At 39.3% G+C, this 26,674-nt stretch overlaps 1 protein-coding gene across 5 annotated transcripts in view; it reads right to left on the bottom strand.

Moving 5' to 3' along the window:
- Positions 1-26,674, bottom strand: part of EYA1 (EYA transcriptional coactivator and phosphatase 1) — a 163,657-nt gene that overhangs the window by 64,786 nt on the left and 72,197 nt on the right. For all 5 annotated transcript variants that reach the window (XM_004436272.3, XM_014792042.2, XM_014792043.2 and 2 more), the window contains 2 exons: positions 7,329-7,468; positions 5,891-5,974 (listed from right to left, as the gene is read on the bottom strand). In XM_004436272.3, coding sequence (XP_004436329.1) covers positions 5,891-5,974; positions 7,329-7,468 — 224 coding nt within the window. The remainder of the gene's footprint in view (positions 1-5,890; positions 5,975-7,328; positions 7,469-26,674) is intronic.

Genomic DNA, 26,674 nt, shown 5'->3' with positions numbered 1-26,674 from the left:
TAGAAAGCTGATGACCATGACCACAGAGATCTCAGAAGCTATATGGTGAGATGGCACACCATTATCGGCACTACCAAAACTTGCCTAAACTAAGCAACCTGGGAGATCCACTTGAAACCATTAAATAAGAGAGAGAGAAATTTCTAACCTGTTGGAGCCCTGACATTTGGGCCTATTCGTTACAGCCCTTCACCTACCCTAAAAATCGTGTGCTGGCTTATACTTCATGGGGACCCCAGACGCAGACACATGATACCTGCATTGAGTTTAGTCTAGTCGGCCACAGTGTGGCTGTCATTGAATTGTCCTGGTTCCCTGAAGGCAGGAGTAAAATTAATCAACACCAAGTTCAGAGCGTGATCTAGAGCAGGGGCAGGCAAGCTCTCTCTCCAAAGGGACAGACAATAAATATTTTAGGCTTTGCAGGCCATATACAGTCTTGGAGACACATTCTTCTTTTTTTTATATAACTCTTTAAAAATTTAAACAACATTCTTAGCTTGAAAGCCCTACAAAAACGGGCCACGAACCAGATTTGGCCTATGGAATATGATCTGTCAATCTCTGGTCTAGACCCCTCGTCCAGATTTTTAAAATCCAAAGGAAGAATAATATTACATGACACATGAAAATTACATGAAATTCAAATTTGGGAACTATAAGTAAAGTTTTATTGGAATACAGCCACATTTATTCGTTTACAGATTGTCTGTGTCTGCTTTTGCACTAGTAGGGCAGAGCTGAGTATTTATGACAGGCATATGGCCCACAAAGCCTAAAATATTTATTATCTGACCCTTTACCAAAAACGTATGCCAACCCCTGGTCTGGAGGTTCCAGAAGAGAGATCATTTTGTTTAAGTAACCAGATGCTCTACGGTCTGAGGAGAACACTCGGTGTCTGGCTGCTTTGGCGCCATGCTAAGAATTCAGCATCTATACCAGTCACCACTGAAGAGGGCCATTCCTCAAAAGATTTCAGAGTTTAGAATTGTGCCCTACAACAGGGTAAGAACAGCAATCTTGACTGGCTAACTGGAGTGTTCTGATGAAATGCGCTAGAAAAATTGCTGTCAAATTTTCCTTTCATCAGTGAACGAAATGATCACAGTAGTACACTTACTAAGGAGGTTTAGTTGATCTAAATTCATGGTGACAATTGGGATCCCTCTAGAAGACTGCTACATTATAAAACAAATGCTTAGACAGCAGATACAAGATCAATCAGTGACATGGGCTGTTTTTATTATTGGCTTATTGTTATTAATAAGACAGTGCTGGGCCTTTAAATTCATAAAACAACTTAAATCTTTTTCTTCTCCAACTTTATTGAGATATAATTGACACAATTTAATTTTTAAAACAATTTTGCAAGTCAAGTAGCCAGCTGTACAGATGAGGAACTTGAGGCTCAGTATGAATAAACAATTTGCCCAAGGTCAAAGAACTGAAAAGTCAGAGCTTGGATACGAGTCTAGATCTATTTGAATTCAAATCTGATGCTCTGTGTATCACACCATAAGGTGTATCACATATTGGTACTTCACAAATTTAACATATTACTCACTGGCCACCATGCCAGATTCAAGTATTCTTTTTGACAATCAAGGTTCAACTACGTTAAAATACAACTAATATTTATTTTGTGCCAGACATGGTGCTAAGTGTTTTTCACATTTGGTCTCTAACCTCTTATAGGTTTCAGTTTCCTCATCTGTAAAATGGGCTTTGCAATAGCAGTTTCAGAGCATTAATGTTGAACTAAATGAGTACTGGGCACATAGGAAATTCTTAGTAAGTAGGGCCTACAATTAAACTTCATGCTGTCTTAAGTGTTCATGTTTAGGTTTATTGTGTAAAATGAGGAGCGAGGCTCAATACTTTTAAGACCTATTCTAGCCCAAATTTGTATAAGACACGTGCATTAAGCAACAATAAAAAAATAAGTATGAAACAGTCCAGACATTTGGGTGTAGATATCTTGGGGAGTCTTCTCATAAGAGGGGAACGTGCTTGGAACATCAGCAAAATACTTATTTGAAATATAAGTTTGGGGTGTGTGCGTTGATGTCAACAAATGGATTATATTGTCTATTTTAAAGAGAGCATTCAATGAAAAAAAATCAAGACTAGTTTTCTTCAGTGAAATTGGGGAATTTGGATTTAGTTTGAAAGTAACTTTTAAAAGTGCGTTAAATGAAGAAAGCTAGAACAGATATTATTAACAACAACTTAATTTACAGTAACACCCATAGACTTCATTTTCCTGCTAATATGCTGTTTCTTTTCTCTTCCCTAGCCAAACCTGTACTGTACCTAGCACCCTCTTTTTGTTCCCATCACCTTTGTTACAAAACAACACTTCCTTATAACACCAACATGCCTTCTTCCCACAGCTAGGATTACATGGAAGGTGGGACATTCTCAAACTTTTTTTGTACATATTGCTGTAACATGCCCTAATTTTGCATTAATATCAAATAGATCCTGTATCCCCTTACTGAATGGCCTACTCATTGGGTTGCCTAAGCTACTGTGACTAAGCTACTTCTCAAGTATCTGGTTCCCATAGAGACAGAACAGCTATCACATTGTCAGGCATTCATTTCTTTATATGCCTGTAGAACAAGGCCCAGCCGCAGGCTTCTTTGACAAGGCTCAGGAACACCACTAAATCTGTGCTCCAAGAAAGGCAACTTGCCCTTGAACTGCTTTAAGACTTCTCTCCTCAGTGCCCTGGGGAAACGAAAAGGATATAAGACGTTCTGATCAGCTTGGTTATTATCTATGTTTGGAAGAATCCTTGTTGAACCACACATTTTTACAAGGCATGATTATCAGATTTGAGAGCAAATTCGGCCTAACTCTAAAGTTCTCTAATAAAGAGAACGTTAAGCAAGCTTTCTTGCATGCTTCAGGCTATAAAATTCAACGTTCTCAGCAATGTGTCTTCAAAAGTTAATCTGACGGGAAGAAACGCCTCCCAGCAATGGGACAATAGGCTGACTACCAGTGTCCAGCACAAAGAAGGCACTCATAAACGTTTAGGAAGAAATCAAGCTAAGAGTGTCTGAAGAGCTACTGGTCCTGAGCTGTGCGCTGTTGGCTCTAAATCTGACATCTCTAGCCCTGACCACTCCCCGGACCCCGGGCTCACCTTCAAGGTGCCTCCTTGCCTTGGTCCAAGTGGATGTCTATTAGGCATCTCAAACTTGTCCAACACTGAACTCTTCATTTTCCCTTCAAATTAGTTCTTCCCCATCTCAACAAATAGACGACTATCCTCCCAGCCACTCAGGACAAAAATCCAGGAATGATCTTTTTACTCCTCTCTATTACTTATTGCCCAGCAGCCCAACCCAAATCATTTACAAATCCTATTTCTCTACCTGCAATAGAATCTAGATTCTGATCAGTTCTCTCCATCTCTGCTGCTAGTGCATCAGATCACTTCTAAAATCTCCCCTCTGTTCCCCTACTCCTCTCTTCCTACCATTAATTCTCCACACACAGCCAAAGTAATCTAAAAATCTAAATCAAGTCTCATCACGTCCTCCCTTGAAGTCCTCCAATGACTTCCTATGGATGTGCAATGAGATTAACCCTCTTGACTATGCTGGGGAGGCCTTTTGTACCTGCCCTCATCCCAGCCCACATCTCCCTTGACTCTGCATCTCCATCACTAAGCTTGGCCACACTGGGCTCTTTGTCCCTGAAACGTCAAACCCTTTCTTACCTCTGCACTTGCTGTTTCCTCTGCTTAGAACAATCTTTCTCCTGATGGTCACATTACCGACTGGCCTGTTCAGGTCATTCTGACCTCAGGCTCAGTCATGCTCAGGAAGACCTTCCCCAACCAGGCCTTCCAAGGTTACTTTACCCCCAAGCCCCATTAACTTATAACTGAAGGATAAGCTTACATTTAAATATCTCAAATCACCCATACTTTAAAGAATATATACATCTGGCTTTTGGAAATTGTATAAGATAAAACTTTTTATCACATGCCCTAGTACAAGAAAACTAAACAAACTAACAATCAAAATACTATTTGATGAGGCCTCAAAATATTAAGGGTTGATACTTTTAAAAATGAAATTCTTGGTATTTGTAATGTTTTGTTTAGATATTGTCAAGAATCTGAATGAAAGATTCTAAGCCGCCAGTGGTTTCTAGGTTAGGTGCCAATCCATGTGTAAACCAATAATTTATGGCCAGAGATTAACACGAGGTCATTAGGTCATGGGATGTTCACCACCTTACGCTAAACTGACCCCTTTCAATGGCCAACAGAGCACCGATGAGTTGAAAACAACTCTCTTTGCATCAATTTGGCTCTTAGTGAGAAAGCTTTTAAAGACTTGAGACTTTCTGGATGGTTTTCAAATGCTGGTTTTCTAAGTGCACGCTCTTTTCAACACTTTTGTGTGAGTTCCAGCCTGCTTTCTTCCTTAGGAGTTAGTTGTAGGGACATTAAAATGGTTCGGCTATGAAGATCTTCAAGATCCTTCCTACTAACTACACATTGATATTTCAGGTATTAATCTTAGTCTTCTAAGTCGTAGTTTTTGTAGAAATAGGGATAGTAATAGTATTCATAGAAGAAATAATAGAAAAAAAACACAGCTAATATTTATTGAATCCTTATTATGTTCTAGCCACAAAGTAGAGACTTTCTTTGAATGATTAACTCTATGGCTTTATTTTTTATAATCTGTATTTTTGTTAATTATCTTCTTCTTATAGAAAATTTGTTTAACAATAAGATGGGGCATACTGTGTTTTACAGATCTTATTTCTGAATAGAAATTCAAATGGTGAAATATTCTTGCTCTTAGAAATGTGCATTTTTCCAGCCTGTTTTTGGATTAGGTAGATCTACAGGGTTATGAGAAAAAATGCTGTACTGTGAAGCTCCAATGGTAACTCCCCTGCTTTCACCTCCAGGTGAAATGAGAGTATGCAAATTTTATGGGTATCAATTTTAACACTTAATAGTGATAAACACCTGGAGTCACCAAAATGCAAAAATTCAGTTCCTAAGGCTCCAAACGAATAGCTTCAAAGATCTAAGACTTGTAATATTTCTTTAAAGATTAAAAAAATGATAAATAATCAAATTCACAGGATCATTTCAGAAATTACCTAAAGCCAATTTAAATAACATGATTTTTGTGTAGGAAAGGTTTATGAAATCACTAAGCAATATGCCAAAAAGAATTTCCAAGGTTTTGGGAAACCCAAATGCAGAACATAGAAACTGAAGTTTTACTCATGGAAGGCAGTCTGTAATATTCTTTACTTACAACACCAAGAAAAGTATTGCAACAACTCAAACATGGAGGTACTGGTCCTGTTGTCACTCAGAGGCCGGATTTTACACACCATTCACGTAAATTTAGCCCCGTAGCAAAGGAGATAAAGACATTCACAACAGGTGCTTTGAAAATAAAATGCTAACACTGCTAATCACTGAAGATAATAGCAAGTAACATATTTGCTCCATTGAATATGTTGAGAATAAAGAGAATAAAAAAGTGGGGCAAATAAGATAATACAACACAAAAGCTCTTTCTATGTCATCTATACATTTTGATATTTCACCCTAGAATAGTATTCAATTGCTTTTATTCATTGGGGTCTGAAATAAAAAGGAATTTAGTTGCATAAAGTTTATTTCACTTTTAAGGACCTAAAAAATTTCCTTTTGTTCATTTATACATTTTTGCCTTACATATATATTTGACTATATCAATAAATCAAGTTATTTTCTTTTTTATATTTTAAATTTATTATTTAAAGTTAAACCGCATTCCCATTTGGACAAAAAATGCAATTCTAGGCATATTTACTCTAAAGAAATTAATAACTGATGCTTCTTGATACTCACCCTCCCGTATCTGTTGGCGTAGGACCCGGTAAGCAAGGAATGGAAAACAATGATCGTCTCGTCCAAGTCCCAGATGAACACTCTCTACAAAGGAAGAATCAAATCAATGTGTCCTTCCTTTGGCTGAGAACCTTTTATTCAGTTAACTTTAACATGAAAAGGTAGTCTTGAAATGGGAGACAAAAGAAAAATCTGAGTTTACTAGTTTTTTTTAAACACAACTGTTCCAAAGAGTATCTCCCAACTTTTCTCAGATGTAACCTCAGATGTGGTACAAGAGGATAATTATATTAGCAACATTGACATAAATATAGGAAAGAAATGATAATATATGTCCCCTCTACTTCTGTAGTAGCTTCTCAGTCTTAGTTCTGAAAAAATGAAAAAGGAGCTAAAAATGAGTCTATTTATAACTTCTGAGACACAGGGGGACAATCAATTAAAAATCATTCAATTTATCTTTTCCTTATCTCTGCTCTCTGTTCATTAAGAAGTGTTAAAATACCTAATCTTATGTTTTATTCTTATCGAGCCAAGTATCAAAAAATTGCACATAAAAACTAAATCTTTACATCATGTATTCACCTTATGTACCCATTGGGTTGTTATCAAATGGATGGGTTATAGACTGCTCCTGCCTCATTTTCTTCAGATTACAGATAGTTAACAACTTAAGCCGACATATCACACATGCTCTTGACATACTCGGAGCGTGTCTGGAATTGAATTTGAAGGAACTCATTTCAAAAAGGTCTTTGAGATACCACAAAAGGCCTCCCAAGCCTGCTTTGCTTCCTCCCAGTCCCACTCAGACCAGTACATATTCACACAAATAGGTTCTGCTGGGAAATTTTTGTCTTTTCGGCCAAAATAATCATGTTTTCCACCATCAGATTTCACTTTGGCATAAAAACAGCAACTTAATTGCAGTGGCTTCAAGGCTATGAAATCTACCACCCTTGAAGGTTTTCTTTAATCTCTCCCGCTTTTCAACTCCAGCAAAACATGTCTCATAAGATGATTACCATTTCAGTCTAGAACATTCCAGTTTTCCTTTCTCAATATACATAAGTGTGTCTTTAATTTCAAAGTGGACTTTACTAAGCATTTTTAGTACAAGACTCGATTGAAATGGCAATGACAAAGAGCAGTACATGAGAATTTTGTTCAAACAGAATTATACAATTTACTACATTTCCTTAGACATAAACAGATGCTTTACCATATAGTTAAAGTGGAAGAGAAAACAAATAATTGTTTTACCTATAATTAATACAGAAAAGAGAAAAAATGCTTTAGTTATAGTTAATACCGAAAAGAAAGCAGTAACAAAAGCATTTGGAGACCTTGATCCCTACCATTCACATAGCAGGTATATAGAATCACCATTTAGCTACAAGACACCTTGTTATTTACTTGGGTGTTGGCAATGACATACCTCAAGATCAGAATCCGGGGGAGGTGAAGGATTATTATTTCTTCGGCCCCGTCCACGTGACTTTCCATCTGAACCTCGACGCAATCGATCAGAATCTGAATCTTTAATGGGGGTTGACGGGCTGTGGATTGTACTGTACTCTGTGGAAATATGGGAAGGACTTTCATCTCTTGGTTCTACCACGATGGTGCCAAGATTAACCTTGTTTTAATGCATGGGGAAGAGTAAAGCACATTTTATTCTGCTCAAATTCTATACCACCTTTTACTTGCATTGGTAAATAATTTATGAGATATTTGATTCTAAGCCTTGTTTTGAAGGAATGTGTGATCAGAAATAACTAAGATTTTTTTTTTTTTTTGTGATGAAGATCAGCCCTGAGCTAACATCCACGTCAATCCTTCTCTTTTTGTTGAGGAAGACCGGCCCTGAGCTAACATCTATTGCCAATCCTCCTCCTCTTTTTTTTCCCCCAAAGCCCCAGTAGACAGTTGTATGTCATAGTTGCACATCCTTCTAGTTGCTGTATGTGGGACGCCACCTCTGCATGGCCGGACAAGCGGTGAGTCGGTGCGCGCCCGGGATCCGAACCCGGGCCGCCAGTAGCGGAGCGCGCGCACTTAACTGCTAAGCCACGGGGCCGGCCCCACTAAGATTTAATTGAGGGTGGGAGACAACAGGCTGTACTAAGTTGCCTAGATTTTCTTCGTGGGTCTCTGTGATTAGACAATGCTCCTCCATTTCCACTTCCACATTTGCTTCTCTCTTTCATTCCACCAACAGCACCTGGCCATTCTGAGAGGCTCACACATTTGCCTTCCCAGCCACTCTCCAACCTACAAAAAGGCTTCTGGTTCACGGAAAGAAAGGAAAAGAAAAATCAGCTCTGGGGCAGGGAAAACTGAATCATCAGGCAGATTTTTCTTTGAAAATTTAAAACCTTCATTTTCTCCCTCATTTTATGTAAGCACAAGGGCGCGGACACACGGGCAATGCCCATACTCTACAGCAATCATCACAGGTTCTTCCTATGTCTTGGTCTCTTTGAACCAAAAATCCCAAACAGGCAGCACATTAAAATTACCCATCTGAGTAACTCAGAGAAACCATGGAAATAATTGTACAGAAATCACAAAATAAAGGACAACCCCCAAGCAGGCTGTGGTTGTGGAGTCGGGGCGAGATTCTTATCCTGTTTCCGGAATGAACAAAAAAAACCAGTTACTCTCACCCCTTAATATGGTTTTTTCTCAGTCTATCCAGTTTCCTCATCAGATAATCTCCACCTCCCCAAACTCTAGATGTGCCAGCGTGCTGGCTCTCCCCTCAAAACTCTTTGCTAGATTTCTCTAGTAGTTATGAGTTGGAATCTCTCAATCTAATATGAGGAATGATTATTTTTACTGAGATGTCATTGATGTCACATTTCACCAAAGAGAAAACTATGGAGAATGGGTGAAGATCCACTAAACTTTCTTAATGTACTATCAGCCTCAACTCTACCAACAAGGCCATCCATGTGTCACACCGTGTGGTCACAATATCACCTCCAAGTTTAAGCTTTGTGAGTCAGGGTAGATAGGAATGGACTTTGACAGGGTAAATTCCATTTCTAAATGACATGAAATAGCCCTATACCTCCTGTTTAACCTTAAAACCTAAATAGATTTCTATCACTTTTAGATGAGACTTTTGCATGCCCTCTGCCACAGCAAACAAGACTGTGAACTTCCTCATATAAACCAGACATGTGATCCTTGTACCTAGAAACCACCAAGATGACTTACAAGCCTTTTAGTTAATTATGGCCAGAAAGTTCAAAACAACTCCCTTCAATGATCAGTTTATTTGGGATGCATTTTTCAACTAACTCATTTTGTAGAACTGTTAGAATACAGTGCTGGCTGGTCAAAGGTAAGCCAAAGTCTCGAAGTCTACATTAGACCCTTTTCTTGCAGAGGCAGACGACTGTGCATCCTCTCCTCAAGATATTCCAAACGAAGCATCTCTCTTCCATGTTTTATAGAGAATTAGGAGCTCCAAGTGAATATATTTTTTAAGCAGTTCAATGGATTCAAAGTTGTGTTTTGAAAAAAAAAAGTCTTGGCCTTCCTTTTCTTTAAATACTCTGCAATCTACATCTCCATGCAGAACACAGCCACCATCTGAGGCAGAACAGACATCAATCTTTTTAAAAGTTTCAAAATGAAGCATTCACTTAGCAACCGCCCCGGCTGGCATCTAATTCGACTTATACTTCAAGTACTTGACTGCTAGTGTATCTTAAATTGTGAGCTCTCCTGCTTTTGGAAGTTCCTATTTGCAAAGAAGCTAAAAGACATGAAGCAATGTATCTATCACATTCTGTCTTTTGCCTTGACTTCCAGATAGTTTCGAGTTAATTTTGTCCTCAAAGTAGTTTATCTTATCTAGGTTTTTTTAACCTAGATTTCCCCGTATTGATTGCCCATTCCTTTATTTCTTGGTGTTCACTTCTTTATCCCTGCTTTAAAAACCCAATTAAATCTTTCAAAATATATTCCATCTCAATTTTTTTTGGAAATAGCAAAGCTATAATTAAATTGATTACTCATTTCTATAAACCTCCCCCAAAAGAAAACAAATTCAATGAGCAAAGCATACAGGAAGATTTTTAAATCACGTTATCTAAAGTTTTTCCAAGTAGTGAAAAAAGCCCTAAGAGACGGACAGTCTGACACCTTTAAATATTAACACACACACACACACACACACACACGCCTTCTTTGCAGGCCTGAATTTATTAGAAGGAAGATGAAATTAAAATGATGCAAGCTAGTTTAAAAAAAAATCTCTTTCTCTTTGTTCTATGAGGTGGAATTAAATGCTTGTTTTCTACTAACCAGCTCTCCTGACTCTAACTTCTCCTTCCTCCTACTAGTGCAAAATAACTCAACAAATAATGTAATCTTCTAATCCACCAACATCTCATGTTTCGTTAAAATCCTCTTCAAGTTGTTCAACTTTACCCCCACTAAGATAATGGATGTAAAAGAACTCAGAAGAGCATTCATTTCATTTAGCAAACATTGCTTGAATGTTCACACTATTCTAGGCACTGTACTAGGAACCTGAAGTATAATGATGTACTAAACAGATACGGTTCCTGCCTTCTTGGTGCTTAAAATTCAAAGGAAGGCACCAATTCATGGAAAAAAAGAGATTACAAAACAACGTGGAAAGGGTTATGACGAGGGAAAGGCAGAATGCCAGGACACCACAGAAGAAGTCCACGCAACTCAGATTTACAGGGTTACAGAAGTTTCCTGAAGACGGAAGACAAGCTCACTAGTAAAAAGGGAATGTAAATGTACTCCAGGCAGGCACATGAGCATGTGTGAAGGTGTAGATACACAGAGCACGTAGAAGAACTGAAAAAAAGAATCCATCTGACCTGAATCTCTAGAGGAAAAGTACAGGGATGAGACTGGAGTGGCAGGCAAAGAATTCAACAAGAGAGGGATGCAATCAAATTTACGTTTTACATAGATGACTCTAGCTCCAGTGTGGCGAGGGTACTGGAGGCAGGTGAAGACTGGGAAAGGGAGACCATCCAGGAGGATAATTCAGTAATCCAGGTGAGGGATGTCACTGGTGCAGAAGCAGGTAGTGGGGATAAGGGAGATTTACAGATTTGAAGTGTCATTAGAAGGTGAAATCAATAACTAATTGAATAAGGAAACAGGAGGAAGTCAAAGATAGTGCTCATGCCAGTGGTTTGGCAACTGGGCAGATCGTAATACAAGGTAAGGGACTTAGGAAGAAGAAGGGACTATAGGGAAGAGTGTAGGTCAGAATTCAGGTTCGGCTTTGGATACATTGAACTTGAAGAGTCTGTGGGCATTTGAGCAAAGATATGCAACAGGCAGGCTGTTCGATTGCTCTGGCACTCAGGGAAGAAATGTGGACTGGGTTTAGGTTTGGAAATTGATGTCATGCATACTATAATTAAAGAAATGGGTGATTAAAGACATGTAGTGTGTGTAGAAGGGATGGGCAGAGAAAGATGGGTGGGGTGTGCAGACGAAAGAGTATTTCAGGAAGGAGAGAGGGATCAATAACATCAGTTGGCCAAGGGATAATAAAATGAAGACTGAATCCAAGAGTACTTCAGTGTCAAAGAGGTCTTTCGTATACACGGTGAAGGTATAGATTTGATAAGTATTTGTGAAGTAGATTGCTGGGATAAAAACAAGACAGCAGAAGGCAGAACAGTAAGAGCCTTCAAGTAAGGCTCCTGTAAACCATTAGAATAACTTGACTTCCCTTCCTTCTGCTTCCCATCCCTCCACTCACACTATTCCTTCTCAGTCTCTTTGGAGACCTCTTCGTCCGCCCGAAGCTTAAATGTTAGTGTTGTCTCTATCAGTGATACTAAAAATGGTGATCTCAGACAAAATAAGGAGTTTGCATCAGGATGCAATGCAACGCTTCCTTCATCAAAAAGTCTTGCTTAGATTTTTTTCTACAAGTCAGCTAAAGTAAACAGTGTGCTTAGTGACAAGGTTGATTACATTCTCAAGTAAATCCCTTATGTTATCATGGACTAGAAATAAACAACTGGTGGACAGGAAGACTCTATTTTGAGCAGCAATGCACTCAAGTTTCCTCTACAGTCCTCTTATCCCACTAGAGGCTCTCAGTGGTTGGCAGTATCTGTAAGAAGGTTTTCAATAACCCCCAGGTGATGATTCTAAAGCTTTACCTTATGATCTCTTGACTTGAATATCTCACTGTTTGCTAGACCTCTGTATCTGAATATTCCATGGACACCACAACTAAAGTTGTCCCAAACTGAATCCTCCTTCTTTGTTAACAAGTCTGATTAATGGTACCAACATCTACCCAGTTTTCCAAGCCAGAAATTCCTTACTGGCTCCATCAAATCAGGACCAAGTTCTGTGGCTTTTACCTCCTAAATATTTTTGTTCTAAGTTCGGGCCCTCATCATCCCTTGCCTTGATTCTTGCAATAGGCTGTTTCCAAGCTTGCTACCCACAGCCTTTCAACTATCACATGCACCACTGTGACAGAGGGCTTTAAAATCTTTCAATGCTCCAAACCCCCAGTGTAGAATAGGAAAGACAGTCTAGATTTTAAGACACTGAGCTGTGGACTCAACTGCCACATTTCAAATCGTGACCCCACTCCTTATTAATAGTATGGCTTTGTTAAAGTTATTTACCTCTTCTATGACTCAGTTTCATCATCTGTAAAATGGGAATATGTGAGATAAAATGAAACTAACATACATGTAAAGGTACTTAGAACCGTGCATGGCACTAGCACTCTATGATGTTAGGTACCTTGAAAAAAAAAAAAGTCCCAATGAATCACACTCTGACAGCCTTCTCTCTAACTGCTCTCTCTCCTTCATAGTCTGCACTTCAGAAAGACATACCTAGTTATCTTTGTTCTCTGAAAGTACCATGCTGCTTTATGACTTGGAACATAATGTTTCCTTTTTGTAGAATGCTTTTCTCAACTCTTACCCCCTCCCCCGATCTGTATGTGAAATTGCTATTAACCCCTAAAGATCAAACTCAAGTATCTTTTTTGTGAATTCTCCTTCTAACTCTTGGTCTCTGTTTTGTAACTATATTTATCTCTATTACAGGATTATACAATTTTTGCAATTATTTATGTTCACAGTGGATAATAAATAATTTGATTAATCAATTTGAGCAAATATCCATCACTATCACGCTTGGAGGGCAGAATCTGGTGGTATTAGTTTCGTATTCTGAGAGCCCAGTAATAGTCTAGAATGCAAGGCAGACATTAAAAAAATCAATGATTCAAAGAATGAGTGTTTCTCAAGTTTAGTTCTTACTTTATTAAACCTATGAAGATTACCTAATTATTTCTACTAGAGAGTCAAAATATTTACAAATGAGACATAGCTGTAATTATTTTTAAAGCTTATTTAAAAGTTAACATTTACATATCCTACAATGTTAAGATCTACAAAAGATCATTAAAATCCTACATTTATAAACACTACCAAAGAGTTCCATAAATCCTTCAATACTGAAAAGAAAAACAGAGAACTGGAACTCAGAAGATTCCACCCAGGTCCTCTTGGATCCTCTAGATCCCCTCAGTTCATAACTCCTACCTGAGCCTTGGGGAAGTGACCTCCATATTTTTCAGTGCTAATTCTCTTGGTTTGTCGAATTGAGGACATAGCCTAGATTACTTAGCTTTAAAGTTCTATTATTTATGGATGCATAATATCTACCATATCTTTCTAACTGTTAGTTATTGGTCTCTCTCTCTTAGTCACCTTCAGACTACTCTATCTAAAATACCTTGGTCAACCCCAACCTTCAGAAGCTATCAAGGTTTACTGCCTCCTGTATCTAGTCCAAATTCCTTATCCAGTTTTATTTCTCATGACTCTCAATATGTCACCTACTTTCTCATACATCTTGCCAAATAGTTTTCAAAAGGATTGCAGCAATTTAAATTGTGTCAGTTTTACCCCAGCCACACACTGATTGTCACCGTTTTAAAGAAGTCATCACTATTTTATTAGGTGTAGAATAGGAATGCATGATTCTAATTTGGGGATACTGGACATGCTTATAGACGTGTGCTTGAAAATTATAATTCCTTCTACGAACTGTCCAAATCCTTTGCCAATTTTTTATATTCCTTTACTGATTTATATAAAAGTTTTAACCCTTTTTCAATATTTGCAGACACTTTTCCAAGTTAAATTATGCTGATATCTCTTTAATTATGCTTTCCTTCAAAGTTCTTGACTTTTCTGTAGTCCTGCTACATGAAGGCCTGGTTGGCCCCTTGACGATTTAGGGATAAGCGTTCATTTTCAGTCTAAGGGTAGCAGGGAATTTCTGACCTAACTTTACACTCTGGACTGTATGTGTCGGCGGTAGTTGTAAAGGAAGAAGAACACAGGATCCCTGCAGGCTCCCTTCTCTGTGTTTTGGGAGGATGGAGGCCCTCCTTACTCATGTCTAACTGAGGTGAAAGACTACTCCCCCAAAACAGAAGTAAGTAACCGAACTCCTTGCCCAGAGAAGCTCTTGCCACACATATAATGACATTAGGTGGAGGCCAAGGAGCCACTATTTCTAGCCAGACCCTGAATCTCTGCTAAGACAATACAGATTACAAAATGAAGTGCAGAGCTTCTCGGGAAATCCTTGTAAGGACGATCTGAATTTAGTGAACAAGAGACATGGTAAACAATAACTATATTCTATTTGCAGCTATGGGGGACTCAGATAAGAACAGGGTATATTAATTCCCTAAAGCAGATATTATCATGTTTGAGACTCAAGCCTTATAGCACATGGCACAGTTATACCAGTGAGTATGAAGAAGATGCCAGACGGCAATTGACACTGAGGTACCCTCGAACTTTGAGACTCTCAAAAATCAACAAGTACATGCAAAAGTCATCTTAAAAGGTGTCATATCAAGTCAAAATCAGGAAGATTGAAAGAGAGAAGGTAGAGACGTTAATTCTGATTCAATGAGGAAAGGCAATCATGGTCCCGCTGGTATTCCCCCCAGGGAGGTGGACGCATCATGCTCGATGCTACTGGCCGGAAGAATCATATACATCCACTGGGTATGTTTCTGTTCATAATTTTTTAAATTGGTTTTCCTATGGGGGAAGAAATTGCTTTATAAAGCTGAGTTTTTGATTACTTTAAGGTAAATAAATGGGACTGCATCTTATTCCAGGGATGGGTTCTGTAATCAACGCACAAGGTGAAAACCACATATAATCAAAATTACCCAGAAATTCTCTCCACCAGCTACACTGTGAGAGGCAAAGGCAGTGAAACGGACTGGTGGGACAGCGGGGTACGGATCGCACAGGTCCACAGGGAGGCATGGGGCCAACTTGCCCACATTAAGTCCCCTTTTGTTTGTTTGTTTGTACACTGAAATGCAGACGTCAGCAAATTGTTTTGATAAAGAGTCAGATAATAAATATCTTAGGCTTTGTGGGCCACATGGTCTCTGTTGCAATGACTCAACTCTGCCCTTAACCACAAACAATACGTTAATGAAGGAGTATGGCCGCGTTTCAATAAAACCTTATTTACAAAACAGATTAGGCTTGTGGGGGCATATAATTGTATTCATTAAAGTAATTGTGTGTTACTATGAGATTCAAGTAAGTGACTCCATTGTGACTATGAGATTCACGGAAGTTACTGTCACCTGACTTCTCTGGATGATATCTCTTCTTTAAAACTATTGCAAACATTAAATGTTAAAATTGTATGGTGAAGATAAGAAGTGAAACGTTGCTGGACTAACTGGAGAACAAAGTGCTAATTTTTTTGGAAGTGATAATAAGCAGAAAAGGAATTTAATATGTACTTTTTTAAAGCCCTATCCCAGGTGGTAAGGGCACTGAGCCATCATGATATAAAAATGTATCTACCTTGAATATGCAAACAAGGCAAGAAGAGGATAAGATGTTGTTTTTCTCATGAACATAGTAACTTGACATGCAAAACAGATTACAAATTCTCCTTGGATCGATATAGGCACCAGACACACACGTCTTGGGAGTGATTTTGTGTTCTCATCGCTAACAGAACAGCTCGGTGCAGGCACCAAGCCTAATGAAACTGCTATAAGATGGGCACTGTTCCAGGTGTGTGGCCCTGGGGACACCTTTTTACTGGGCTCTTTGTAGTTGACTGAGCCTGGAGGACACGATCACAAATGACATGAGCAGGCAAGCACACCAGTGACATGGGATGATGAGCTAAGCCATGTTTCCAAGAAAAGAAAAACTCAAAGGCCTGCCATTGTCAAGCCATGCTGTTCACTCCACAGGAAAATTAGGAAATTCAGATGAAAGGGCAAATGGAAAAGGGGCACATATGCCTTTCACACTGAAGACTTAGATTTTCCTTGACTTACAGTGACCTCTAACAACTGAATCCAACAAATTTTCCTCACCAGGCCTACCTCCAGGCCTCTGACAACATTTTGTAGATGGATTCTCCTCTCTCATAAGGCAGTCAGGGGGAAGGGCCGCCTGGAATCAACCTCTATAGTCAGAGATCCTCAGAGTTGAAAGCTGAAATTCCTATTATTCTCAAAACTCGAAAGAAACTCCAGTGGTGGCCTAAATTCATGCGTGCATTCTCATGTGACAGAATGCAATACCACAGAAAACAAATGCTCACAACAGAGAATGGATGCATGTGTACACATTCATTCAGGTAAATTGCTTTTTTTCCCCCAACAAAAGGAGAACAATGCTGGAAAACTTCTTTAAAAAGGTCTTTATATACTGGGTTTCTTTTGTTGTTGTTTTTTTTTTGCTGAGGAAGATTAGCCCTGACCCAACATCTGTGCCAATCTTCCTCTATTTTGTATGTGGGTCACTGCCACAGCATGGCAGCTGATGAGTGGTGTAGGTCTGCACCCGGGAACTGAACCCAGGCTGCCAAAGCGGAGTGCACTGAACTTAACCACTAGGCCATGAGGCCGACCCCTATATACGGTTTTTTAAAAACAATCTTTGAAACGAATCAATTCAAAGCAGCTACAAAATAGGTCATCTTATCCTTGCACTGGATCTAAGCTTTCCTTCATTCTGCACCTTTCATTACAGAGTCTGAGGAATGAATGGGAGGATTTTCTTATGTCTTTTCTTTTTAATGGTCTTTCATGCCACATCTATACTGAGAATGGACTGCAACCTCCCACAGTGTCGAGTTTCACTTTTTCCCACCTTCCCCTTCTCCCCACCGCGACTTGCGGAATTCTGACTCAGGAGGCAACGCTAGTGAAAGTTTTTGGTCATAAAGGTTTCTAAATAGCTCTGATGCCTTTTCTGCTCACTTTCTTAGAACACTCCTATACTTCCATCCCTGTTAATCTGTGAAGATGGCAGTTTCTGTTTGAATTTGATCTTTCTTTTTTCTTAAACTTTTGACAGAGAGGTAAATGCGTAATGCTTCCTTCTCCGGGAGCTGTATGTCCAGCCAGTGCCCCTGTTTTGCTTACCACTGTTGTGTGCTGACCTTCAGTTGTGTTTGATCAGATTCAACTGGTCCCCATGTACCGGGCCAGCTTCACGGACGTGTGACCTCTGCAGTTACACGGCCGCATGCTCAGATGGGTCCTGCACCTGGTTTAACGCTCTGCTGTGCTGTCTTGAAATTCTTTGTGAACAAGGGGTCTGCATTTTCATTGTGCACGGCGGCCCACCAATTATGTAGCTGGTCCTGCCTGTGCTATCACAAATCCCTGAGCCAGTGAAGCATGCATTCCTTAGGGCTGTGTGGAAGACAGAGCACGTTCTAAGTGCCAGGCAATGTGCAAAAGCACTAGGGATCTGACTGAACAAGACAACAGTTCTTGCCCTCACAGAAGTTCAGTGCTGCCTGTATTTATTATGTCCTGGGGTGTCATAAGCAATAGCATGGGACAGCTTACCACTCTTCCATGACCAAGTTGACTTCATAGTCACAAGCAAGAAACCTGGCTTCTCTTTCACTGAGAAAATACAAGCACCCACCCTCTACACTCTATGCCTGGGTAAACCCACCTACCAGTACTTTTTATGCACAGTGTGCCTTCCCTCGTTATGATGGATGAACTTCCTGGGCTCCTAAGGCCAGCCCCTCATTTGGGCACGAGATCCCAGCCCCCTCTCACCTCCTTCAGCCAGTGTTCTCTTTCTTCTGGATCACTCACATATGCACACAGGCTGGAGGTATTTCTTGCCTAAAAAATACCCCCTACTTCTTCCTCTAGTTTCTGCCCCATTTCTCTATCACCTTGTGATATAGAGCACAAATAACTAAGAGAATTGTGACTATCTGCTGCATAAACTTCCTCTCCCCTCATCCTCTTTGAACCTACTCCAATCATGCTGTTTTCACCAACACTCCCCTTTGTCAAGATCATCAATGACCCCATTCCATCAAATCCAATAGTCAAGTCTCTATTTCCATTTTTCTCAAACTTTCACCAGCATTGCACACAGCGGATCACTCCTTCCTTCTGCAACAGTTACCTCCCTTGGCCTCTGGGAGGCCTCATTCTCAGCTGCAAGGCCCGGGGCTCAGTGCTCAAGGCTTAGCTGCGTGGATTACTGAACCAGCACTAACTCCAAAAATGTGACCTTCTTTCCTCTCAGTGTTTGGGAAATAACTCACCTGTGGATGGGGTGGATCTTGCAAATTTTGGTCCATCTCCACATCCTTCTTAACGTATAGAACAGAATAGGAAAAATTGAGCAGTTCAAATTTCATCGTAGTAGACAGCATAACCTACACATTCAGACTGTAGGATCTGAACAGGCTTGGTAACTTGTAATTTACATAATTACCTGGACATTATGTGACTTCAGTTTCTTCAACAGTAAAATGAGGACATCACCGTTGTGAAGATTAAGGTAACGCATGCTAATGTATTTTGTATAAACATGTTCGTGTTGTCGTGTGATGTGAACTGTTCAGTCACCTCTCCAGGCTCAGTTATCTTATTCATAAAGATGATCATAATGTGATCTTCCAGCTCCAAAATGTTTTCATTCTTCAATGAAATTTAAATATAGTTTAAGTTTGTTCTGATGGAAATGATATCATCAGTGAGCCCATTTAAAAGGGTCTATTTCTCTAGCCTTGAATGAACATCCCTTCCCTACTTCCTGTCCCGCACTCATCTGCATCTTTCAGTGCTGAGGATAAATTTCACTTCCTTCATTAGTTTTTTCTCCAGACACTTTACCTAAGAAATCTCTGTTCCTGCATTCTTCCGGACACTTTGCTGCTTCTTCTAGCATGATATTTTTTTAATTCAACCTTGATTAGGTTTGGCTGTTCACAAAAATTTCTCTTTGAGGATAGGGAACACCCCTCTTGCTATCTGTATCCCTACAGAATCTAAGAGTACTTCATAATTAAGGGATGCTCAATGAATAGCTAACAGTATGTTGAAGAGCATCATCAAACCCTCATTTACATTGGCAGTAGAAGAAACTGCGTTTTCTGCCTTTCCTCCAATTTGGGAACAATGGAATGCAATTTAATAGCAAGAGCCAGGAATAAATCCCAAGAGAAATGTGCCTCCTCAATAGCCTTTACCAATATCAAAGCCGAGTCAAGGGAGGTAATTAGATGAATAAATGTACCGAAATAGACACTTTAGGGAAAACACTAAATGGGAAACTGGAAAGGAAAGAGACTCCACAGAAAGAAAGTTCTTAGAATGCTTAAAGGGAGAACATTTAAAATGTCGTCAGGGATGGAAAATAAACCGCAGAAGTTGAAAACGATGCCGGTGGTAGAGAAAATGAATTCTTACATTTGGGAGGCATTTTACAATTGGCAATGTGCTTTTTTATACAAATTTGCTGAACTGAAATGAATAAGAAGCTGATTCATTAGAGCAGGTTTGGGACTTTGAAAAGCGGGAAGAAAAAATGGGGAGATGTGTGCTCTTGGGAGGCTATAATTATGAGAACCTTGAAAAGGTTTTTGTGCACATATTAACCAAAACGGCTACATTTAAAAAGGTGGTTGTAGGGGCCGGCCTGATGGTGTAGCAGTTAAGTTCGTGAACTTTGCTTCGGGGGCCTGGGTTTGCCGGTTCAGATCCTGGGCACGGACATACACACTGCTCATCAAGCCATGCAGAGTCAGTGTCCCACAAAGAAGAACTAGAAGGACATACAATTAGGATATACAACTATGTACTGGGGATTTGGGGAGAAAAAAGGGGAAAAAAAAGAGGAAGATTGGCAACAGATGTTAGCTCAGGGCTAATCTCCCTCAAAAAAAAAAAAAAGTAGGTTGTAATGTAATTTGCAAAATAAGTGTTTCCTGAGCATGGAGTGGTTGTGGTGAATCTTTTGTCTGGTCCTTATTCTTGTTGAATAAAACATTTTAATTCTTAGTTTTATTTTCTGAGTAATTTATATCATACCTTTCTCCAAAAAGGGTTTAAGATAACCCACCAAATATATACAGAATGCCTACAGAGCAATCTTTTTAAAAAAGGAATGAGAGCTAGCCCTATGGCCTAGTGGTTAAAGTTAGGCGTACTCCACTTTGGTGGCCTGGGTTTGGTCCCCCGGGTGCGGAACCACACCACTCGTCTGTCAGTAGCCATGCTGTGGCAGCGGCTCATACAGAAGAACTAGAAGGACCTACAACTAGAATATACAACTACGGACTGGGCTTTGAGGAGGAAAAAAAAAGATAGAGGAAGATTGGTAACAGATGTCATCTCAGGGCAAATCTTTCAAAAAAAAAAAAAAAGAATGAGTACATTATAAGAAAAATTGAGGTGAGAGAGGTAAGATAAAGCCAGGAGAGAGAGTCGTCAGCACAGGTCTGCTCGCCCTAAGGAGTACAGTCAACTCAGGCAAAGGCAGAAAGAGTTCTACGGCTCATGCGTGTACCAGATGAGACAAACCCATTTCTCTACAGAAACGTAGGTGTTCCTGGTATAGAGATGAGACAGAAATGTTCACAGACTACTCATTGAGAGGATGTTGTGTGATGCCAGGAACATACCCTCATGGTAAATAAAACAGCAAGTTTCACAAGATTCTTACTCCTTAAGGCTGATTATGGCTGACTCAGTATTTCACTGTGCAGAGCACTGAGGTCAGGCAATTTGCTTATTTTAAGGATAAAATTGAAAATATCTAGAAGAATGGGGCCATTATTTATCCTTCTGGCAGCTGACAGAAGCAAGTTTCTCCTTGAGTTTTAGGCAGCAATGGGGTAAGAGGTTATACTAATGACTTACTTGGAGTAGAGCTATTCTTGATTGCTGAGTTGAGTGGAGAATCATAAGCTTTACTAAGTTAGCTGTGCTGAGAACAGACATGACATCTCTTATGAAAATTAAGAGACCCAATCAGGGAAGATTTCCATGTGGAAGGCTATAGCCCTGAGGGAAGGCCTGTGATATCCCTCAACAAGTTACTTGGGATTCATGTAGACCTATGAAGTAATGGGCCATCAGGCCTTCAAAGTTACATGCCATACAGTGTGACCATAATAATTTTATATGGGGAGATTTTTAAAGTGAGAGTTATCTATCTTGGCAAAACAAACAAAAAAAAAAAACGTACCTCAAGGCCTTGAATAAATTACCTTATTTTAGATTCTCAGTGAATATTACACCTTAGCAAAGAATAGGAGAAGATAGGAAATAAAGGAACCTTGATAACTTGAAATTATCAGCCATAGAGCCCTCCTGTAAAAACTTGTGTAAAATAAACCAAAGGCAAGTAAACCTGTTGACCAGTCTTATAGTTAACCAGAAGTGAGAGATCAATAAATCTTAATTGAATTAATTTCAGAGAATTGCTTTGACTTCTCTATCTGTATTCCATAACCATTACTTCCCTTTCACAAAATCACTAATTGAGGTCTCCCAGGTAAATTAATTCTTTAGTCAAGGTCTAGTAACTAAATTAAGAGAGCTTTATTGTCCCTGGAGGATGGCCATTATTCACTCTCTGGCACTCTATGGACAATCTTGCAGCAACTTCTATCATCCTTCTCACACATGTCAACCTCTGGTTCAAATCCCACCCCCACCCCCATCATTCTATGTGAAGGAAACTGGTGAACCACATTTTGGGGGCTTTAGCATCTGAAACAAACCACAAGGCACACTGCACCAGAGTATTGGTCTTTAAGAGGAATGAATACATCAGCTTCCTGAGGCCAGGGACCTTGTCTTGTCACCTGTCTATCCTCAGCACCACACACAGTGCCTGGCACACAGCAAGCATTTATAAATACCTGTTGACTGTATGAATGGAAGAGATGAACATTGAGGGCCTAGTCAGTCACTCTGCTGGCCACTTACATAATTTCATTCTCACATTCATCCTATACACAAGAGTGGTATCATCCGACCCACCCAGAATAAATAATAGTACCAGGATTCAGATCTAGGTTAGCTCAACTCCAAATCCGTAGCCACCACTCCAGTTTCTCTCAACTGTATTCCAAGGAAGTGTGGTGCCCAAGAGAAGGTCATAGATATTCCCTGGGGGGTGGGGGTAGGTGCAGAGTGGTACCTAGCCAGGTATGACTGGGAAGCACTGTGCATCATATTCAATTCTCAGTGAATATTACTGAATCAAACGATCAGAAAAGCCTTAAAGTAAAGGAACCCTAATAACTTTAAACCTGAGAACTTATGTCCCTAAATGATCCTGCCTTGTAACTCATTAAAGGGCATCCATTTCTCTCTCCAGGCGGCAGTAGTGCTGCCCCGGGCAGTGTGGGAAAGGCCACACCACATCCTGCTGTCTCCCAAGGCTGTGGCTCCAGCGTGTCATCAAGAGATGCCGCCAGTGATAGGTGTGCTGCTTGGGAAAAATTGAATCTTTCTGGATTCTTTTGTTCATAATCAGTAAAGTGAAGGTCTTATGCAAAAGAATTCATAAGGTCACTTCAAACTTTAAAATTCAAAGCTTCCCTATTGCACAGTTGCTCAAGTTACTCGAGTGGATTTGGAGATATGAGAGAGTTGTCAATTTACAAATGAGCTATGTTCTAAATATTTTTAAGTCAGTTGTTTGAAACTCAGAAGCTATTTTCTCACAGAGGCTATGGTCGACATGATTTCCAAACCAATCCATCATTATTAGATCAATAATCTAGGTGAATACTGCACACATACAATGTAAAATATTAGAAAATTGTACTCAAATATTAGCAGTTACATAAAAGTGAAAAACAGAAAAAATTGTCTTAAATAATGATACTGAAGAAAATGTAATTTTAATTTTATGAAGAGGTACTTAAAGTTTCTAAGGGGTTGTATAACTATTTTCAAAGTGTTAGAATGTGATTGTACTGGCTTAAGATGCCTACTTTCACTTTAAAATGGATGGCTTCCCTTTTCCTTGATACAAGTATATCATTATCTCTACACTCAGTGCTCATCAACCATGAGCTGTGAGTGGAGAAATAAAGAAAAAAAGAAAGGAAGAAGTTGGTAATGTAGAGAATAAGGCCCTTGAGGTGGAAGAGGAGGGAAACGGTGAAGAGATGTTGTGGAAAATTGTTCCCTAAGCAGGTCCACAAGGAGTAATCATTAAATAGGATAAAGGGGTTGGGGATAGAGCAGATTCAGCGAAGTGAAAGACAAGAGAGAAAGTGTGCAATTGGTTATTGGATTATCCAAGATATCCTCAAGCTGACCTTATAATTCAGGGCATACTTACAACATAAGATAACCTTAAATATACTACGTTACTTCCTTACAATTTCAGACTTACGTTACTTTATTGGCAAATAGAGCTCACGCAAACATTTAACGCATATTTAACTGAATACCTCCTCATACATGCCTTTGCTGAGTGCAATGAATGATTAAAGAAAAGCTACTACTTTTTAAGACTCTTTGTTTATGTTTTCATTTTTCTGCTTGTTTGAAACTTCAGACACAGTGGTTTCGAGAAGCAGCATGCTTTCCTGATTAAGAACTCAAATTTGAAGCCAAGCTTCCAGAGGCTAAACCCCAGCACGTTACTGTCCTCTTCTTAGCTTCCTTGTCTGACAAATGGGGACGATGACAACACTGCCTACCTTGTGCGGCTAGGTGGGAACGAACAGAGTTCATGCATGAACAGTGCTCAGAACAGTGCCTGGTACATAGTAAGGGCTCAAAATACATTAGCCACTATTATAGTTCTATATAAAATCCACAAGAAAAATACTTATTGAAATTTTATCTGCATATTATTAAGTGAAAAACGAAGGGTACAGAATAATATGTATTCTATTACCTTTAAGGGAAAAGAAAAATAATAAAATGTATCCAAAGAGTATAGAAAAAATATACAAAAGTTAAAAAGAAAAAATAATTTATGGTGCATTACTGAGGAAAAAAAATTTTACTCTAGTAACAAATATATCATGCCTTTATTTTTAGGACACCTCCCAAATCTAATACTGAAATCATTGTTATAAAGATAACATAATTACTTTGCGGTTCAAAATTGAATATTTTTCCTCCATTGCTGAGTGTGCAATATTTGCTGATTGACTGCTAAAACTCTCAAAGGAAGTAATATGTTTAGAAGAACACCATCAGGGAGGATATAATGAATTGATTCCAGATATGTATGTACCATTTTTATGAATTAACACCATCGGAAGCATTGTATGATCAATTTTATGAAATGTATAGAATTTTCATTCTATTCAAAATTTTGCTTAATTTGTTTATGGATCTCTTGTGTTTATTTCCAAATGAAGATTTGTTTTTAATGGACAATAAACACTTACAAGACCCCTTCGTATACTGATGTTAAATGAAACATTCTACCCTGGGTTTCATGGTGAGAATATACACAACAGGGTAAACGAGCACCCAAATGGCATGATTTCAATGGCCACAAGGAAACCCATACCCCAGACTCTAATGACTGTCCCGTTGATACACTGAATTTCGCCATAAGGCTTCATCATGTTCATTCTTGTTAAAACGCAAATATCTTTTAGAGGGCTAACTCTATAATTAGCTCTCATCGTACTTTAGAAAAGGATCTGTGAGGACATTTGATAGAGAACAGAGAAGCGCATAAGGGCAAGAGATGTACTGGAACATTTTGAGTGATAAAGACACAGAACAGGACTCAAGAGGCAGTCAAGACAACCCGTCTTTTTCATAACTCTTTCTAAAGGACATATGCTACCTAACCTATTTACAAATGTTATTAAGACCAATTTACAACTGAGTCTCCAAAAGCACTAATTAACTCAACAGTGAGATGTAGAAAACATAGTATTTTCATATTTGTGGAAAATCCTAAGAAACTTAATTTTCACCAAACACACACCAGGTGTTACAAAACGCATTAAGATATCTAAATGATGAGTTAACTTATAAATATAGGTTCTAATTTTTAGTTCTGCTGCAGCTGGTTCCAGTGGAGTATATATAAGTGTGTGATAGACATAAATTAGACAGATAGAGCTATAGATATATATGTAGAGAGAGAGAGAGACATGTATAACAGACATTCGTAAAACTCTAAGTATTTTTATATTTGAATAATATATTTTTCCCTTATATCCCTGGCTGTTATTATAGTTAACATGCTTGTCTACAAAGGCCATTCTCAGGAGAAAGCCTGAAATGACTGAGGTGCTGTACTAAAAACACTGATTCTTGGACGACCACCACCACCACCAGCACCACCAGCACCAGCACCAGCACCAGCACCAGCACCACCAGCACCACAACCAGCACCAGCACCACCACCATCACCACCAGCACCAGCACCCCCCCCCCCAAGGAGGCTGAAGTTGGCTCAGAAATCTACATTTTACTGAGTTCTCTGCCTGATTCCCCCTAACCCCCCCGCCCCACCCCCAGGTGCTTCTGATGCTCAGCCATGCAGGAGAATGACTTGGGTGGTGGGCATGGACTAATGGCTTAGAAGTATTATTTGGGCCAGACCCCAGATGAAACTGTCACCTCTCTCTCCTTTCTCTTTCTCTCTCTCTCTCTGGAATTTGGAATTAGGACCTGCAGGTACTAAGGCAGTCTGTATTGGCTGCTTGAACTGCAGTGATGTTAACTCTTGGGAGCCAGAGGGTAGCCTCTCTGGTCACATACACAGAGAAGCAGAGAAAACAGATCTACAGAGAGAGGTAAATGAAACTGACTTGCAAGGAAAAGTCAAGATTCAAAAACGTAGCCATACAGGCAGAGAATCTGTTAGCCTCACTCCTTGCTTCCTTGTGGTTTTCCAGTCCCTCATAAGGCTTGACTCCTTTGCAAAAAAAAAAAAAGTATACTACTTGAATGGGACAAAAATGTGGCCAGGGGCAGGTGCTATGTATATGTTTATATAAGCAAAGTGTATCCCTGGAAAGATACACAAGAAACTCTGTTGAACGAAACCAAGGGGCTGGATGCAGAAGATGAAGGGAGTTTTACTCTTCTCTGTAAACTCTTCTGTACCTTCATAATTTTGTCCCATGGTCATGTATTTTTATTCAGTAAATTAAAAAGATATTAATTAAAGAAAACTTTTTTGGCGATCAAGCTAGGAATAAAATTGGTAGCCATTAACTCATCAATCCTACCTTTATTTAGAAGTTAATCCAAAACTCATCCACTAAACCATCCAATCCCAATTAAATGAGGTGGAGGGATGACAGATACAGATAACTTTGTCCTCTTCCCAACCATCTCCAGTTTAAAAATTGAATCAGTAGATGCTGATGTTCTCTAGCTTAAAAAAAGGAAGTTATTACATTGATTTGTGTTGTTCTCCAGGATGCTTAACACTTTACAGAAAC

The sequence above is a fragment of the Ceratotherium simum genome, chromosome 31 (genome assembly GCF_057802395.1).
Source record: "Ceratotherium simum simum isolate JZ-2026a chromosome 31, ASM5780239v1, whole genome shotgun sequence".
Lineage (NCBI taxonomy): Eukaryota > Metazoa > Chordata > Mammalia > Perissodactyla > Rhinocerotidae > Ceratotherium > Ceratotherium simum.
The sequence above is the reverse complement of the archived record's forward strand: the minus strand, read 5'-3'. Positions and strand labels throughout refer to the sequence as shown.